Raw genomic sequence first — 16,641 nt, 5'->3', positions numbered from 1 at the left:
TTTTATTGGGTTGGGTTGGGTTGTTTTTTTTTTGTTTTTTTTTTTTGCTAACAGATGATCCTATCTAAACTATGCTAGTTTTTTTACTATGAAACATATGTCCAACAGCTTATGATGATGGTTTTTTTGGGAATGAATTTCAGAAACTTTAGAGGTTATCTTTGTGCATATGTGAAGTCCATACTTATGATGTCAATTTCTTTGAGAATTTAGAATATAACAGGGGAGATTTACATCATTTCATAAAGTCATTTCATTAACAAAAGCAAGATACATTAACAATTCCATAGCATCAACTATCCCTTGACTAAGATTGGAGATTTACATCATTTCACTAGTTTCATACTATATAACAAGCTTGATTATCACAAACCAAGAAATAATCAAAAAAATTAAAAGAAAACGGCTTCTCCTTCTAACACCCATTGTCTCTTCTTTCCAACTTGCAATTACTGACCAAAGCTGCTCAATTTCAGCTTCCAAATCAATGGGGGCTTCGAACTTTCATGCAACTTTACAAGCTTCATGTTTTCCTTCTTCAATCCGTTTATAACTTCACGAGCTCTTTCACACATTGGTTCGTCATACCAATCAAAAAAACCACAATTTTGGGTCTACGAATTCAAAAATTGAGTATTAGTTCCATGTTTTTCACAAAAACAAAATGAGTGATAAGCAATTGATGTACCTTCCAATTTCAACACCCGTAGAACCTTCTCCCAGGGTTCTCATCGGTCCATGAAGTCATTCTCTTAGCTTCCAACCTCTTGCCTTCGAATTTACAACGACAATGCCTAACCTCAACGTCGTTCATCATCTGCTGTCTACCACGCGACGAGGATGACCCGAATCCTGAGCTGGAACTCATGATAATAGCTCGAATCCTAGTATACTCAACAAACCCTAACCCAATTGCAGAAAATCTTGTCGATTTCTCTCAATTTCCTGCAAGATCGTTCGTAAATTAGGGTTCCTACTATTTGAACCCTAAATCCTAAATATAATACCGTTGGTTGGGGTGGTGGGGCCCAGCGAAAAAAAAAATATTAAGTGAACGGCGTTAAAACGCCCGTTTCACCCTAGGACCTAATTGCACCCTTTTTCCGAGACTTTGGGGAGGTCAACGCGCTTTGACCGAGTATGGGGGGCTAAAAGCTCTAGGGGGGTGTAGTTCAGGGGGGTATCTGCACCTTTGCCCTTTTTTAAATATTCTTTGATTTGATGAATTTGCTTGATTTTTGTGAAAGTTTTAAACATTTGACCGATTTGACAACTATTAAACATAAAAGTCAACGATTTAACAGTTATAAGTCAAGAATACATATGATCGGTGGATGGCTAAATCATGTGTCCGCCCGACCGGATACATGATCTAGTCACCTAGATCATGTGTTCGGCCGGTAAAATTATGTGTTTGACCGGCCGACCACATGATCTAGCCACCCACCGGTTATATGTACTCTCGACTGATAGCTGTTAAATTAATCAAATATGTAAGACTTTCACAAAAAACCAAGCGAGCCCATCAACATCAAAAGGTAAAATAGGTACTTCATATAATTAGGGCATAAAATGCTTAAATTTATAAAGTATGACATTTTTCATATACAACATAAGAAACAAGACATTTTTGCCTATTAAAACTACTCAAAAACTCTTTTTTATAAAAAGTTATGGGTTCAATCTCGCATGCATGCGGATAATTTTTTATTTTTGTATGGGAAGTGGTCCCATACGCGTGACGGTTATTTTCTCACATTTATGTGATGTAGACACTACAAAAAAATTTCTATCAGTGACACGAGGTTTGGTAGTTAATATGCGTGAATAAAAATTAGTGGTGTTTAAAAGTGTAAATATTAATGATTAGCTACATCATCAAATATCACTAATTTTTATAACACACATAATAGCTACCAAGTTTCGTGTCACTAGTTAATTTTTTTTTAGTGAGAGGTCTCACCTGCGTACGATTTGCTTATTTGAATTATATAATAGATACCTCGTAATGCGAATAACGATATTATGTAATGAATATCATAAAGAATTGTCAACGTTATTGGATGAGAGATCAATAAATGAATGATAATTTAATTATATATATTGGAAAATAGATTTTTGATAGTATTGATAACAAGTCATTCGTACAAATATTTCAATCAATGAAAATTTCTAGGTTTCAATTGTAATAGACTTGAATTATTATATAGCATTTTTTAATATATTTTATATTTATAGTTATTTTATACTTTCATAATAATAATAATAATAATAATAATAATAATAATAATAATAATAATAATAATAATAATAATAATAATAATAATAATAATAATAAATATAGATTTGTACCTGCTATAAACTACAATCAATTATTTTATTTTAAAATTACTTGAAATTGTTGCACACTTGCACTACTACCCATCTTCTGTGTAAATTATGTTGAAATTGAACTCGACGCATTAGATATGGAATTTTCTTGTGCAATTATTGATTTCTTGTTTGGCTCCTTTATTGCGTTTCATACTTGTATTTGTGGAAGTAATAAAGGTTTCTTTCCTTTTTTTACTTATTGTACTGTTGTACATCTAAGCGTGAGAATTATTATTATTATTATTATTATTATTATTATTATTATTATTATTATTATTATTATTATTATTATTATTATTATTATTATTATTATTATTATTCGTTTCATATATATGATCATTCTATTCCTATTTAATTACATTTATTCGTACCAATCTCTTCTTTACTTTTTACCCAACATTTACACCATCAACGATAAAATGCCAAACTTCCAAAAATGAAAGCCAACTTCTGTCCTTATTTTTGGGGTTCATTGCAATTTTTTTTCTTTTTCTTCATTTTCGATTTTTCCTATCAATATTTTATTCTCCGTTTCTTCTCTGTTTCCATTTATTAGTTTGAATTAATATGTATTTAGATTTTTAATTATGCATTTCATTTAATATAATTTCAATTTTAGTTTTCAAGTTTTAATTATTAATTAGAATTACGAAAGAATTAATTTTGTTTTATTTAGTTATTATATTTATAATTTAAATATAATACTCAAAAACAAATTTATTAATTATGTAGTGAAAGAAAAAGTTAATCACATAAAATATAAATATATAAAGTTGTGTGTAATAGTGAGATTCATATGAAAGTTGAGTTTGTAAATTAATTATTAGAGAGAAAAGTATAATAAAAGTTGATGGATTTTAAAAATTTGATGTGACATTGTGGAATCCACACACGAAAGTTGGGGTTATAGGCGCATGATTAAAGCCACCCTTGTCAAGGGTATTTTTGAGTGACAAATTATGATAGGTAAAATAATCGATACTATTATTATTATCGATTTTATCCACCAAATCAAACGTACGTACGTAAGCTTTGGAAATTATCTTTTTAGTACACAAAATTCACGACGTACGATTACACGATATATATGTTTGTGAATTTGTATACTAGCTAAACAAACACTCGAATGCTTTGAACTCGATCACTTTTCCACAGTTGCAGCATGCATGAAAAATTTGTGGCGTAGTTAGGGGGGCCTACCCCCTAACATCATTTTTTAATAATATGGACAAACTTTTCTCCCTATACTTATATATCATGAAATTTGGAGCAAATAATTCCCCCCAACAAAAATTTCTACCTCCGCCGCTGACGCTGAGGCACTTGCACGCGGGGCGAGCCTGAAGGTGACTCATGGACACGGTGTGGAAGTAAATAAAAAATTTAAAACTATTTAAAAAATTCTTCCTGAATATATATATATATGTATATGTAGCAAGACCATGAACATTCACTGATCTTAATTAGAAATGGAATAAAGCTTTGACCTAAGAGTTCAGAAATATACATCTTCTTGTAGAAAATTCATAACATGCAGTTAGTTAGAAAGAGAGTGATCAGTGCATGTGAGCATGGTCTATTGAGAGATCAAAGTGGCCTGCAATTATATACTAGGGAAATAATTAAAATATCCAATTGGAAGATTTAAATAGAAAAAAAAGAAATAATTGAAATTACATATATGTGTGTGTTGTAGAGTTGGGAAGCAGGCCAAGGTTGGTGTTGTTGTATCTAAGTAGGGGTCCTAGCTTCTCCGAAAGACTAAGAGAGGGAAGAGGTCCCTACTTTTGCAAAGAAAGCTTACCATCTAAATATAAAGTGACAAAAGCAAAAATTAATAAAGTGTGGAAAGATTAAAAATGAGGAGTGGTCTTATCCGAAATCTGGAAAAGCATTTACCCACTACATTATGTTGGTGGAAATTAAGGGGAGATCAATATATATGCTCTTCATATCACATTTTTCTTCACTAGACAAAAAGACAACTCTGGGATTCATTTGGTGTACCTTTGCTTGCCACCAACACGATTTCATCTTCCCAAATCCCATCCCATCCTCTAATTAATCTTCTCTAATTAATTTCTACCTGCCATGGACTACCACTAATATATCTTCACCAAAATTAATGCACCCTAGCTCCAACTCCATCTACAACAAATGCCTCAATTTCACACGGATTTTGTGACCAAAATTTAAACACATTCATAATATGACTCACCTTTAATTTAACATAATATTGCTTCTCGTCGTGCAGGATATTTTGCAATGTATATATGGCACATCCTTTCCAATTAATTACTATCACATAATTAAATTAAAGCGGATGCATCCAACTGTGCCTCATTGATTAGTTTGTAGATGATACAATTAAGGTAAACTGGATCCCTAGAAGTTGAGAGATAAATTTTACTACTAATTAATGTTTGATTTGTTAGTCAGTCATTATCACCGTTATACCAGGAAATGCGAAAATGATGTACTCCATGTAAGCTAGCTAGCTATATATGATCAAGATCACCACTACATGAAATAACTATATATAGAACGTCACAAGAAATTACTACAAATTAAAATAATTACTTTTAAGTAAATATAATGATATATAGTTTTCAATGGAAACATACTTACGTGATTAAATTTTTTAACAATATATATACTACATACAACATAGATGGATACATATATATATATATATATACAGTAGTGAGCACTACTAGCTACTATAGCTAGCTAGGTTCATTAGACAAAGAAAAAGCATATTCATCCTTCCCCAAAACGATTCGTTATACAAGTGCAAAAGCTTTCAAACAACAACTGTAAAAAACATCGACGAAGAAACAGGCACAAAAATTTGAATAAACTCTTAGCAGTGTAAATATATAATGAAGCACACAACCAATTTTTTTGGTGATAATAATAATGAATATGAAGAAATTAATGTGATGCTATTATATATATGTGAAAATGGGTATAATATTATGATGGTTTCCATACCGATGCCCATACTACAGGTTCCTCTTTCCATGCCAAATAAATCCCATCCTCTCCGGGCAGCAGCAGCGACCACCCCGCCCTGTACCTCTTCAGCAGCGCCCGCACGTCGTCCACAACGTCGTCGCTGTGCGCCGCCGCCGTGAACCCCGCCTCCCGGAGCCTCTCCGACCACTGCCTCCCCTTCTCCCTCCTCTCACTATCACAATCCTCAACTTTGTCGTCGCACGCCAAAACCCTAACTATGCTCCTGGCGCACTCGCGCTCCAGCATGAGCTTCTCGTTGCTGGTCGGCGCGAAGCTCTCCTCCAGCATCTCGAAATACACCGTGTGGAATCTCAGACACTCCTCGAAGCACTTGACGAAGTCCTCCCTGTTGCTCGAGAAATCCGCCTCTTCCTCCACGATCGTCACCACCTTAGGGTTTAGCGATTTGATGGTCTCGATCACGCGATTCCTCTCCTCCACGTCCACGCGCCTCAGCGCGCCCACGCAGTTGACCGCCACGGCCTCGCCCTCGCGCACGGCGAGGTCGTCCTTGGTGAGATCGCCGAGGCGGTTGAGACCGGCGATGACGGTGAACTCGAAGGGGACGCCCATGAGCCTGGCGAATTTCTCCATCCTCGGAGCGATCTCCTTCATGGCGGATTTGGCGGCGGCGGTGGCGGCGACCACGGTGAGGCGGAGGCGGGGGGTGTCGTCGGTGCGGGTGGCGAGGGCTTCTAGAAGGGTGGGCCACTGGGTGCAGAGCGTGTTGCTGATGTCGATGACGTGGAGGCTGGGCTCGCCCTCCAAGGCCTCCAGCGTGGCTCCGTTGGACGCCACGTGGCCGAAGGTGGTCCAGGGGCTGACCTCTTGGAATTTGAGGATGAGTTTTCTGGCCGAGTCGAAGGAGTGGCTCCGCTCCGTCACGGAGATTAGGGTTTTGTAGCAGCGGCGGCCGGAGTCGGTGGCCTTGCAGAAGAGGGCCTGGAGGAAGTAGGCGGCGAGCTTCTGGTCGGTGTCGCCGTAGGGGGAGGCGAGCTCGTTCAGCATCCAGAGGAGGTGGTGGATCTTGGCGGAGTCCTTGTCGGACATGGCGGCCGCGCAGTCGCGGAGGAGCCTCGACGCCCACTTGGCGTCGCCGGTACCCTCCGCTGCGGAGTCGGAGGAGGAGGAGGTGGTGGGCTGCATGTCTAGATGGAGTAAGCCTCCATTGGTATTGATTCTAGGGTTGGCGATGGTGTGGAGGAATTTGGAATTGGTATCCATGGCTGTTACGTTGCTGGGCTTGGACCCAAGCTACGGTGCATTTGGAATAGGATAAAGAAGAGAAAACAAAAGATATGGGGGAATTCAATTCGTATATACAATACAAGGATTCAGTCAGTTTATATATGCTCATTCTCATATTAACTTGTTTCATACTATTTAAAGGAGAATGGGTCCATCATGCATCATCGTATAATATAGTACATAGACAATAAATTAATAAATTATATGGTTGATTCAATATTAATTTATAACTTAATTTAATTTACCTTATATATATATCGCTTTCTTTAAGCGCGCGACTAATTAAGTAGTTGTTATGCATGATAACTGGGAATGAGATTCAGTGTACCACACTTTATATCTCACTTTATGTTTCATTTTCAATTTCGTTTAATTTCTTATATATATTTTCTTCAATTTCAACTTTATATGTTTTAGTTTAATTTTGTGATTATTAATTAGGATTTATTCCATCAATCTAGGTTATATAATTATTTTTTATCATTTAATTTCACTTTTATTAGCTAATAATAGGTTGATAAACTCAAAGTCATGGTATATATTTTTTTAAAAAATTAATTTTTTTGAAATAAAAATTAAATATAAGTCATAGTATTATAATAAATTTAATTTTTATAAAAAAATATTTTTAAAATAATAAATATAAGCATGGGACACATAAGATTATGAGACACTGGATCTCATCCCAACTGCCTAGCAAAATAAAATAAAAGGTCAGAGAAAAGAAAATCAAGTAGTTTGACATCCTTTTATTTTTTAATTATTCTTTAATTTTATATTGTGGGCGATAAAAAATTGAATTCAGTATTTTGTGCTCCAATTAGCATTTTCGTTTCCTGGATTTATTGGTGGAATTTGAAGTAACCTTTTATTCTATTTTGGCTTTGCATGATGTTAATTAATTATATATACTTCAATTGAACTATATATATAAAGCCTAGGAACAAACGGGAAGACAAAATGATCATATGTTACATCATCAAAGGAATATTTAATGATGTTTATGATGTTCGCCTCTCAACGAAAAAATATTTAATCGTTTTCACTATATAAATAAGCATAAATGCAATGGAATCTTTATTAAAATAATGCATCTCGGTTTAACGCTAATTAATAGAGTCCAGGTCGGACTTTTGCTCTTGCTAGGCTAATGAGAACAAGTAGATGATGATAAGAACTATATAGTGAAGACAAAATATATGTATAATTCTTCATTTTGACTTGGTTTTCTCCAAACGTTGTGTATAAATATTTTAAATTAATTTATATATATATATATATATATATCATTCGTCTTGTTTAATTAATGTACTAATTAGTTGTTCATGCACAGCAATATTATTAGTGTACAGTCGAAATATTTCAAGTTCTTGAATTCCCTCTCTTTTATGTACTTAAAAATTTCATCTAAAAAAGATTACTGGCTGATTTCTAGATTCTTGTCAAAGCAGTGGCGAAGTTAGTGTTTTTGCGGGGGGGCTAGTGTAAGTAGCGGCAACTGTGGGAGAGCAATGAATGAAAAGATTATTAGTAGTCTGTATTTTGTTTTGAGTTACTTATATCATTAAAAATGGTTCATTAAAGGGTGTCTGGAATCTGGAACGGCAAGTGTATTGGTGAACGGGTCATCGACGGGAGACTTCAAAATGGAGAGAGGTTTGAGACAGGGTGACCCGTTGTCACCTTTCCTTTTCCTTATTGTGGCGGAAGGCCTCAACGAGTTCATTGAAAGAGCAGCTGAGAGGCAGTTCCTAGTTCTGGCGAAGATTGGCAAGGATAAAGTGCCAATTTCACATCTGCAGTACGCGGACGATACTATCTTCTTGTTGGAGGCAGATGACAAGAATATGGAGAGCGTAAAGAAACTCCTGATTCTCTTCCAGTTCGTCTCTGGTTTAGCTGTAAATTTCGACAAAAGCTGTCTTCTGACAGTGGGAGTGGATGAGGCAGTTGAGAGGAGATGGGCATCGCTACTCATGTGCAAGATCGGATCATTTCCGTGCAAATACTTGGGTACTAAAGTGGGGGGGGGCGCAGCAATAGTGTTGGAGATTGGAAGTTTTTGGTTGATAAAGTCTCAAACAAAGTGGCAAGTTGGAAGAAAAGACATCTTTCGCTGGCAGGGCGAATTACTCTTGTCAAATCGGTGTTGCAATCCATCCCGGTCTATCAATTATCCCTCTCTTTCATACCTAAAGCGGTTATTAAGGAACTTAATTCACTGTTCTCCAAATTTCTGTGGGGAGGAGGTACACAGACGGGGGGTATCACCTGGTTTAAGTGGAATACCTTGTGCCTTAATAAGGATTCAGGAGGTCTGGGGTTTCGGAATATAGATTGGTTTAATCAGGTGCTGTTAAGTAAGTGGCTCTGGAGGTTTTTAGGGGAGGGGAAAGCTCTGTGGGTAAGGGTGATTAAATCGATTTATGGGGAGCTAGTGTGGGGGGAAGGGGGTGAATGTTCGGTGGCGGGAAGAGGTGGACAGAAAGGGTGGTGGCAGAAAATTGTGGATAAGGAAGGAGGAAGGAGAGATCGGTGGTTCATCAATAATTTGAGGCGAAGAATTGGGGATGGGCTGGAGACAAGCTTCTGGGAGGATGTGTGGGCGGTTGACAAACCCCTTAAGTTTGTGTTTCCGAGATTGTATAATTTGAGTCTGAACAAGAAAAGGCTGGTTGGTGAAAGCGGGTGTTGGGAGGGAGGGTCGTGGGTGTGGAGGGTGGAGTGGAGGAGGGAGTTAAGGGAGAGGGAGAAAGGGTTTGCGGAGGATCTCCGGTTGGTGATTGCTGATTTTGCTCCTTGTGTAGATGTAACAGACGGATGGAATTGGAAGGCGACATCAGATGGATGCTTCACAATCAAGTCGGCATATGAAATTGTGGCAAAAACAAGACAGGAGCAACAAGTTTTACCTTTGGAGATGGCAAAGGTTTGGAAGGCCCCAACACCAAATAAAGTCAAGGTGACGGCATGGAGATGTCTTAGAAACAGATTGGCAACATGCGATAATCTGAGTAGAAGAAATGTCCAGATCAGCGTGGAGGAGAGATGGTGCAATGCATGTGTTTCTAATGAGGAAACGACGGAACACCTGTTCCTCCATTGCCCGAAAGCAGCGGCGGTGTGGGAACAGATATTTCAATGGCTTGACATCAAAACGGCAAATCCGAGAGGTATATTTCAACACTTCATTTCTTTCATTGCGGCTGGAAAAAAGAAGAGAGAAAGAAGATTGCTTAAAGCTTTGTGGGCTGGAACAGTGTGGTTGCTCTGGGAAAGCAGGAATGGTAGCCGTTTTCAGGACAAGGCTTGGGATATTGATAGACTTGTATTACAGATTAAGGGGAGACTTTGGAGTTGGAACGAGGCCTACAAAATCGTGGAGTTAGGAATTCCTTTTACTTCTTGGTGTTCCAAAGACTTCAAACTTGTTTTGTTGTTTTGATTGGCATTCCTGATGCCTTGATACATTTTCTTTCAATAAAAGTTTTACTTTACTGATCAAAAAAAAAATAATAATAATAATTAAATAAATCAAGAATTTTCTTATTATATTAGCTAGTGTGTGGGTGGCCACAATATTGTGGCTACATAGATTTAGTGTTAATGGAATACATTCTTTATCTTACAAAAAGGAATTAGTGAGAATTTTCCTTAAATAAAATTGGTTAAACCCACCCCAACCCAAGCATGGCTCCGCCCATGCGTCAAAGTGATCAATAAGTAAAACCTTAATTTCTCAAACTAAAAAAAAAAAAAAAAAAAAAAACTTAATTTCTCAATTAGGTTTAATGCATGCACGTCAACGACAAAGAGGCATTGAGCAATAAATTGCTTAAGTCTGACCAATCCTAGAATTCCGTTTTGCCTTTTTGGGCACGGTAAATTAGTAAGGATAAAAATACATGGACTGCCGAAATTGGTATAGAAGTAAATTCTGTTTCCTCAAAGGAAGTACTATAAAGATATAGCAGCAATTTAGTAATTTAGCATAAGTATATCGTTTTGTCATGTGAAAATCACAATCCGCATTTCATCGATCAAAAATATTAGTGATGATCTTTACAAGGTCAATGATTTAAATTTTTTATTGATATTATTAGAAGTTTAGGTCATATTTAGGATTAAACTTTTTATTAAATTAATAATTTAGAATTTAATATGATAATTATCATTAACAGAATAATTAATTTAAGAGCGCTGAAAACCGAAGGGTACAGAAGATAATTTATTGGAGAGTTGGAAAATCAGAGAAGACGACAAACACTAAACTCATAGTTTCTCCTCCCAATCATTGGTGAAGTGTCTACCGATTCCTAAATTATTCTTAAAAACTAATAGGAAATTCCATTCGTTGGGCCCACCTTTTGCAAATTGGGAATTGACTTTGTCCCCGTCTTCGACATCATCTACTCCATCACACTGCAAATTTATGCCCACGAATTAATTTACTTATCAATTGATCCAATTACATAAATATGAAGAAATTAAATGATTTTCTCTCCAAAGAAAAATTAAAAACAAAACCGGCACAATTATCCTTCGAATCACGTTTTTCTAATCTGATTCGCTTTTTAAATGTAAGAAACAAAGTATCCTAAATCTTCTGTGATTTACTAGCTTAAATTTTGGGGCGGTTGTAAATTGTAATGTTCAATTTTTCATTACCCAAATCATTGACTTGAAAAATTATACTCCCACCATTCCATCCATTCCATTATAAAGTGGTTAACAATTTTTTAATGCAATAATTAAGGAGAAAGTGTATATTTATTAAAAGTGACAGGGCGCACACTTTTCTAAGGATTAAGATTTTTCATTTATGAAAACGGACCATTTATAATTGGACGGACTAAAATGGAATATAACAAAGTAGTAAAATTTAAATTAAGTGGCAAAATTGATATATTATATCTTTATTGAAAAAAAATATTAATTCAAGTCTCATCGTATTAGTTGTATTTTTATTTTATTTTATTTTAATATTGATCTAATCTATACTAGTTAGTGATTTGGATTTGTCTGGTTTATACTAAAGTACTCCAACGATGATTATCCGTAGACCTGCATCATAAATTTCAGCCCAATCAAAGCCCACGATCAAATGGAAAAATTAGCTCAACCCAACCAAGATTTCTTCGAGCCTCTAAAATCATTGTCTAATCCAGTCAAAATTTAGATTTTATTTTTTTTCATCTATACTATGGGTAAGCCGGTTTATCTGTAATGGTTTGTAATTTTGTACCAAATATAACAGTTTGTAAATTATATAAGTAGTATTATCTATTTTTTTATGGTAGACATCAAGTTGTACTAAGAAGCAATAAAATTTAAACTTATTGTTTTGGGGTAATGGCCAAAAAATACAAGAACTTTAAAAAAAATTACTATAATTTTCACCTAAACTTTCAATTAAGCAAAAAAAATATATGAATTTATATTTTAATTGTATTTGTCATCTAAATTTGACTTTCGACGAAATTAAAGCTTACTTAGCAGTCAAAATTAAGTCAAATATATTAATTTTTGCCTTCCTAGACCTTTGAGCTTCTAATACTCCTCATCATCAGAAATTAAACCAACATTATATAAATTTTCGACTGTTAACTAAGCTCTAATTTCACCGTGAGTCAAATTCAGGTGAAAATTGTAACTAAAATATAAATTGATGTATGCTCAGGTGAGAATTGTAACTTTTTCCAAAGTTGTGCATTTCTTTTGCCTTAACCCTTTTTTTTCCTGGTCCTCTTTAATATATTGGTTTCGGTATGATTGATCAAATTAATCAATAATAAAAAAAATAACTTATTTCTAATTCAAAAAACAAAAAGACAATTGAAAAATCAAAGCAATATCAAATTATGGTAAATTTATAATATCAATATAAATTGTAAGTAGAGTTGATTACTTCATATTTTTCCGATTTAGTCATCAATATTTAAAATTACTGTGAAAGCAAAGTTGTGATAGTCGAATGAGTGGAGGCCAAAATGGTGAATTACAAATTACAAAAGACCCTATAAATTTGGTTGTCGCTATATGAAGATGGCTCCATTTTGCCTGAGTCTGACTAGATGTTGTCTCTCAGCATCCATCGCCGTCATATCCTGTGTCTACACCTCCTTTGCCTTTATTTTCTAACTTCTATCAGATTCCTATAATTTTACATTTTGTAATTTTTTCTAACGTCTACTCTTCTTTATTTTGTCACTCAGTCATTTGAATTTTAACTTTCAATTGTTCCTCTTTATTGGTAAAAAAAATAAAATCGCTAGGTTTGTTTTTCAGTACTCCTTTGTACTTGTAGTTTAGTTTGCATATATACGACTCGAATTAATTCTTTATTACAATATATAATTAAGAAAAAATTAATAGGACTTCATAAACACTGCATTTAAACTATTGAAAACTAAAAATTAGAACGGAAAGTAAAAGCAAACATCCCTTTAGTGCCTTAGTTGATCTATCATATAATTCCAAGGGACAATTGAAATTAAAAATAAAATTTGAGACTGTATAAGAATTATTGCTGTTTGTGTTGATAAAACAAATCTAGGAGCTTATACATATACACGTATTATTTCCTCTAGCAGTAAGTGAATCATTGTCTCATGCTACTCACTAATTAATCACTCTGAACTTTCCATATATTGCAAACACGTAACATACATCTGGTTCCCTTTTTGGAGGAATTAGGCTTTATATAATTAGGACCTCATTAATTAATAAACGTATTAATTAAACAGCTGTCATTTTTACTTAGATAGATAGCTAGTGTGTCATCCATTTTATTGGGATGCTCAAATTAATATCTCATGTTAATTTGGATCCTTCAAACACTTTTATATGTATGAGCTTGTTACATCGGTTTTTTAATTTAAGTGTGATTTAATTACCCATCCATAAATTTATTCTTATATGTATGAGCTTGTTACATCGGTTTTTTAATTTAAGTGTGATTTAATTACCCATCCATAAATTTATTCTTATATGTATGAGCTTGTTACATCGGTTTTTTAATTTAAGTGTGATTTAATTACCCATCCATAAATTTATTCAATACTCATGAAAAATAATCGCCACGGATTTTCATGCACCAAAAATGCATCGTACACAAAATAAAAACTTGTTTATAACATAGAATTCGGCACTAGAAATGTATATCACATTAATATTTATGGATTAACTAGAATTATATATAATTTTTATATACATATATATATATATATATATATATATATATATATATATATGAGGTATATATGTTGATGATAATCTAGTTTCAAACTGATAATCATGATGCCGACAAATAATTGAGACTCAAATTATATGAGGGATAGGTAATTGAATGATCATCACATCTTTTCAATATAATGTGATGACAAAGAGAAAATTTCACGCAACCTAAAGAGACACATGCCATGTTTCATTAAATTATAACAGAAGCTAGCACAAAAGTTGGTTGCCTCAATAGTCTTACTTTTTTAAAGGATATATAGCTATAGCTGTAGCAGTGATCACTTCCTTTTAACAATTTTTATATTTTAATTTTTGATTTCGTAGTTATCTTCAATATGTCATTTTTTTTTCTTTATTCAACAAATACTTCCTTATAATGTGATTATTATGGAGCTGCAATCTCAAGCAAATCAAAATGGTCGCATCCGTTCGTGTAACGCTTAGATGGGGGACGAAGATAATTGTTATTTATCATTTTTTTTAGAGAGACGTCTTAAATTTAACCCCGTATAGTTTTTCTATTTTTGTGCGGATAATATTCATATATTTGTGTTGTATAGAGGTTTGTCTGGCCTGCATGTGAATTGCTTATTTTATTATATTATTTGATACCTCTTGTAATTTTAAAAAAATAAATTATTATCATTATCTTGCAACGAAAATTACTAATGGTATTTTAGTGTATTTAATTATAAAAATAAGACAAGCTTGAGTATTTTTTTTTATTTTTTTTTTCATTTAGAAAAGCCATCACACTGACCAATTAATTGTAGGTAGATGTAAATGAGTCAAACAACCCAAATCCGAGTTGCTCGATAAATGCTCGTTTGAGCTTTATTTAAGGGCAAATAGCGTCAAAATTTACGAACTTTTACCCGATTCTCGTATTTACCATGACTTTTAAAAGTTAGATAAAAATACACAGCCTTTTGATTGATTCTGATTTTTTCCACGATTGTTAATTTTGCCCAATTTAAAGCTTAAGTGGCACTCGGAATTGTCAAAATGGCAACGTCGTTCGGCAAATCAAACGACATCGTTTCCAACTGTTAAAAACATTGCCGTTTTGTGTTAAAAAAGGTAAAAATTGGTTGCAATTCATAAATTATGCAAATGGGTCGATCCGGAGCTTGCGTCGTATTACAAGCTCTATTTTCAGAAGTTGAAGTTTGAAAGGGACAATGCTTTGGAGCATCTAAGAACCATAGGGTTGGTGGATAAAAAGCAACATGACGAATGCTTCTTTTGAAGAAGATAAATCAGAGAGAGATAGAATTGTTGGAAAAATTCATCGTGGGAAAAATCAGAATCTATCAAAAGGTTGCGTATTTTTGTCTAACTTTTAAAAGTCGTGGGAAAAACGAGAATCGGGTAAAAGTTCGTGAATTTTGGCGCTATTTGCCCTTTATTTAATAAAGCTCGCCTATTAAACAAATTAAATTTAAGTTTAATGCTTGTAAATGAACAGGCTTGCAAAGATTAACCAAATCTAATATCAGATCCCAATTTTACCAACTTCATATCTGTCACCTTCAATCCTATCACAATATATGCTTACTACTGTAATGTGATAATGATGTTATGTAAGAATTTGCATCGCAGAAATACTATTTAGAAATTTAATTGTTTTCATCGTTCAATTATGTAAGAGGGTATTAAGCTAAAAGTTTATTAGTTTTCAAAAAAGTGGCAACTATAATTTAAAAGATCGATCTCATTTACTCGAACCAAAACAAAAGTTGGAAGTTTATGGTTTATTTTTTAAAATGGACAATTTTGTCATACTAATCCACTCTGTACCACCAACATCATTTATGAAATATTTCGAAAATTACAAAACAATTGCAATTCAAATGTACTAAAAAATGTACTTGTCGTTGAGTACTCTGATGAAAAATTACAATTAAGTTGTAGTTGTAGATGTAGTTGAGACATCCTAATAAATGTAAGGTGGGGTTGTCAAAATTTGAGCATCGATCCCAAGTTGAGAAGGATAGAAAATGACATTGTGTTGTAGCAATTATAACGAATCAAACTCGAGAAAATGTCCAACTTTGCTCAAACAACATGTGGCCGTGTTGTTTGTTGTGGTCAGGGACGGAGCCAGGGGGGCTAGAGCCCCCTCCCAAATTTTGAGTTTTTTTTTTTTAATTTTAAATTTAATTTTAAAATATATATAAATAAGTATATGTTTATACTTATTATAAAATAATTTTGTTTTATAAAAGAGTATTTGGTTATTATATTCTCTCATATATATACTTAATTTAAGGATAATTCCGTTATTTAAAACTATATAATCTATGAAATATTGTTTGTTATTATTACTATTATACTTGTCTTTTAATAAAAAAAATGTCTAATATGTATGAAATGCTAAAAAAAATTATAATGTATTGAAACTAATTTGTAATATATAATCTGTGAACATGTTGTTTGTTATTATTATTATTATGCTTGCCCTTTAATAAAAAATGTCTTAAATATACGGAATGTCCAAAAAAAGTTTTGTGATATATTGAAACTATATAATCTATGAAAATATTGTTCGTTATTATTAGTATTATGCTCGTATTTTAATAAAAAAATACCTTAAATATACAGAATGCCCAAAAAAAATTTCTCGGGGGCGGCCGTACAGTTTCAGCCCCCCTGAAATTAATTCCTAGCTCCGTCCCTGGTTGTGGTTTCAGTATCTGCCAATACTATTCTATTTCAATTCAATTTTTAGTCGGTAATTAATGTATGTACACTAAATGAATT

General features: G+C 33.8%; 1 protein-coding gene across 1 annotated transcript; it reads right to left on the bottom strand.

Annotated features, from left to right (window-relative positions):
- Positions 1-5,201: 5,201 nt before the first annotated feature.
- LOC130996144 (protein SHORT-ROOT-like) lies at positions 5,202-6,756 on the bottom strand. The gene has a single exon (XM_057921653.1). The coding sequence runs from the start codon at positions 6,613-6,615 to the stop codon at positions 5,350-5,352; it is 1,266 nt and encodes a 421-aa protein (XP_057777636.1). The 5' UTR covers positions 6,616-6,756; the 3' UTR covers positions 5,202-5,349.
- Between the last annotated feature and the right edge of the window lie 9,885 nt (positions 6,757-16,641).

Source organism: Salvia miltiorrhiza, chromosome 1, assembly GCF_028751815.1.
Source record: "Salvia miltiorrhiza cultivar Shanhuang (shh) chromosome 1, IMPLAD_Smil_shh, whole genome shotgun sequence".
Taxonomy (NCBI): Eukaryota; Viridiplantae; Streptophyta; class Magnoliopsida; order Lamiales; family Lamiaceae; genus Salvia; species Salvia miltiorrhiza.
The sequence above is the reverse complement of the archived record's forward strand: the minus strand, read 5'-3'. Positions and strand labels throughout refer to the sequence as shown.

Coding starts and splice junctions, on each gene's coding strand:
- LOC130996144 (XM_057921653.1), bottom strand. CDS start 6,615: ATGGATACCAATTCCAAATTCCTCCACACCATCGCCAACCCTAGAATC.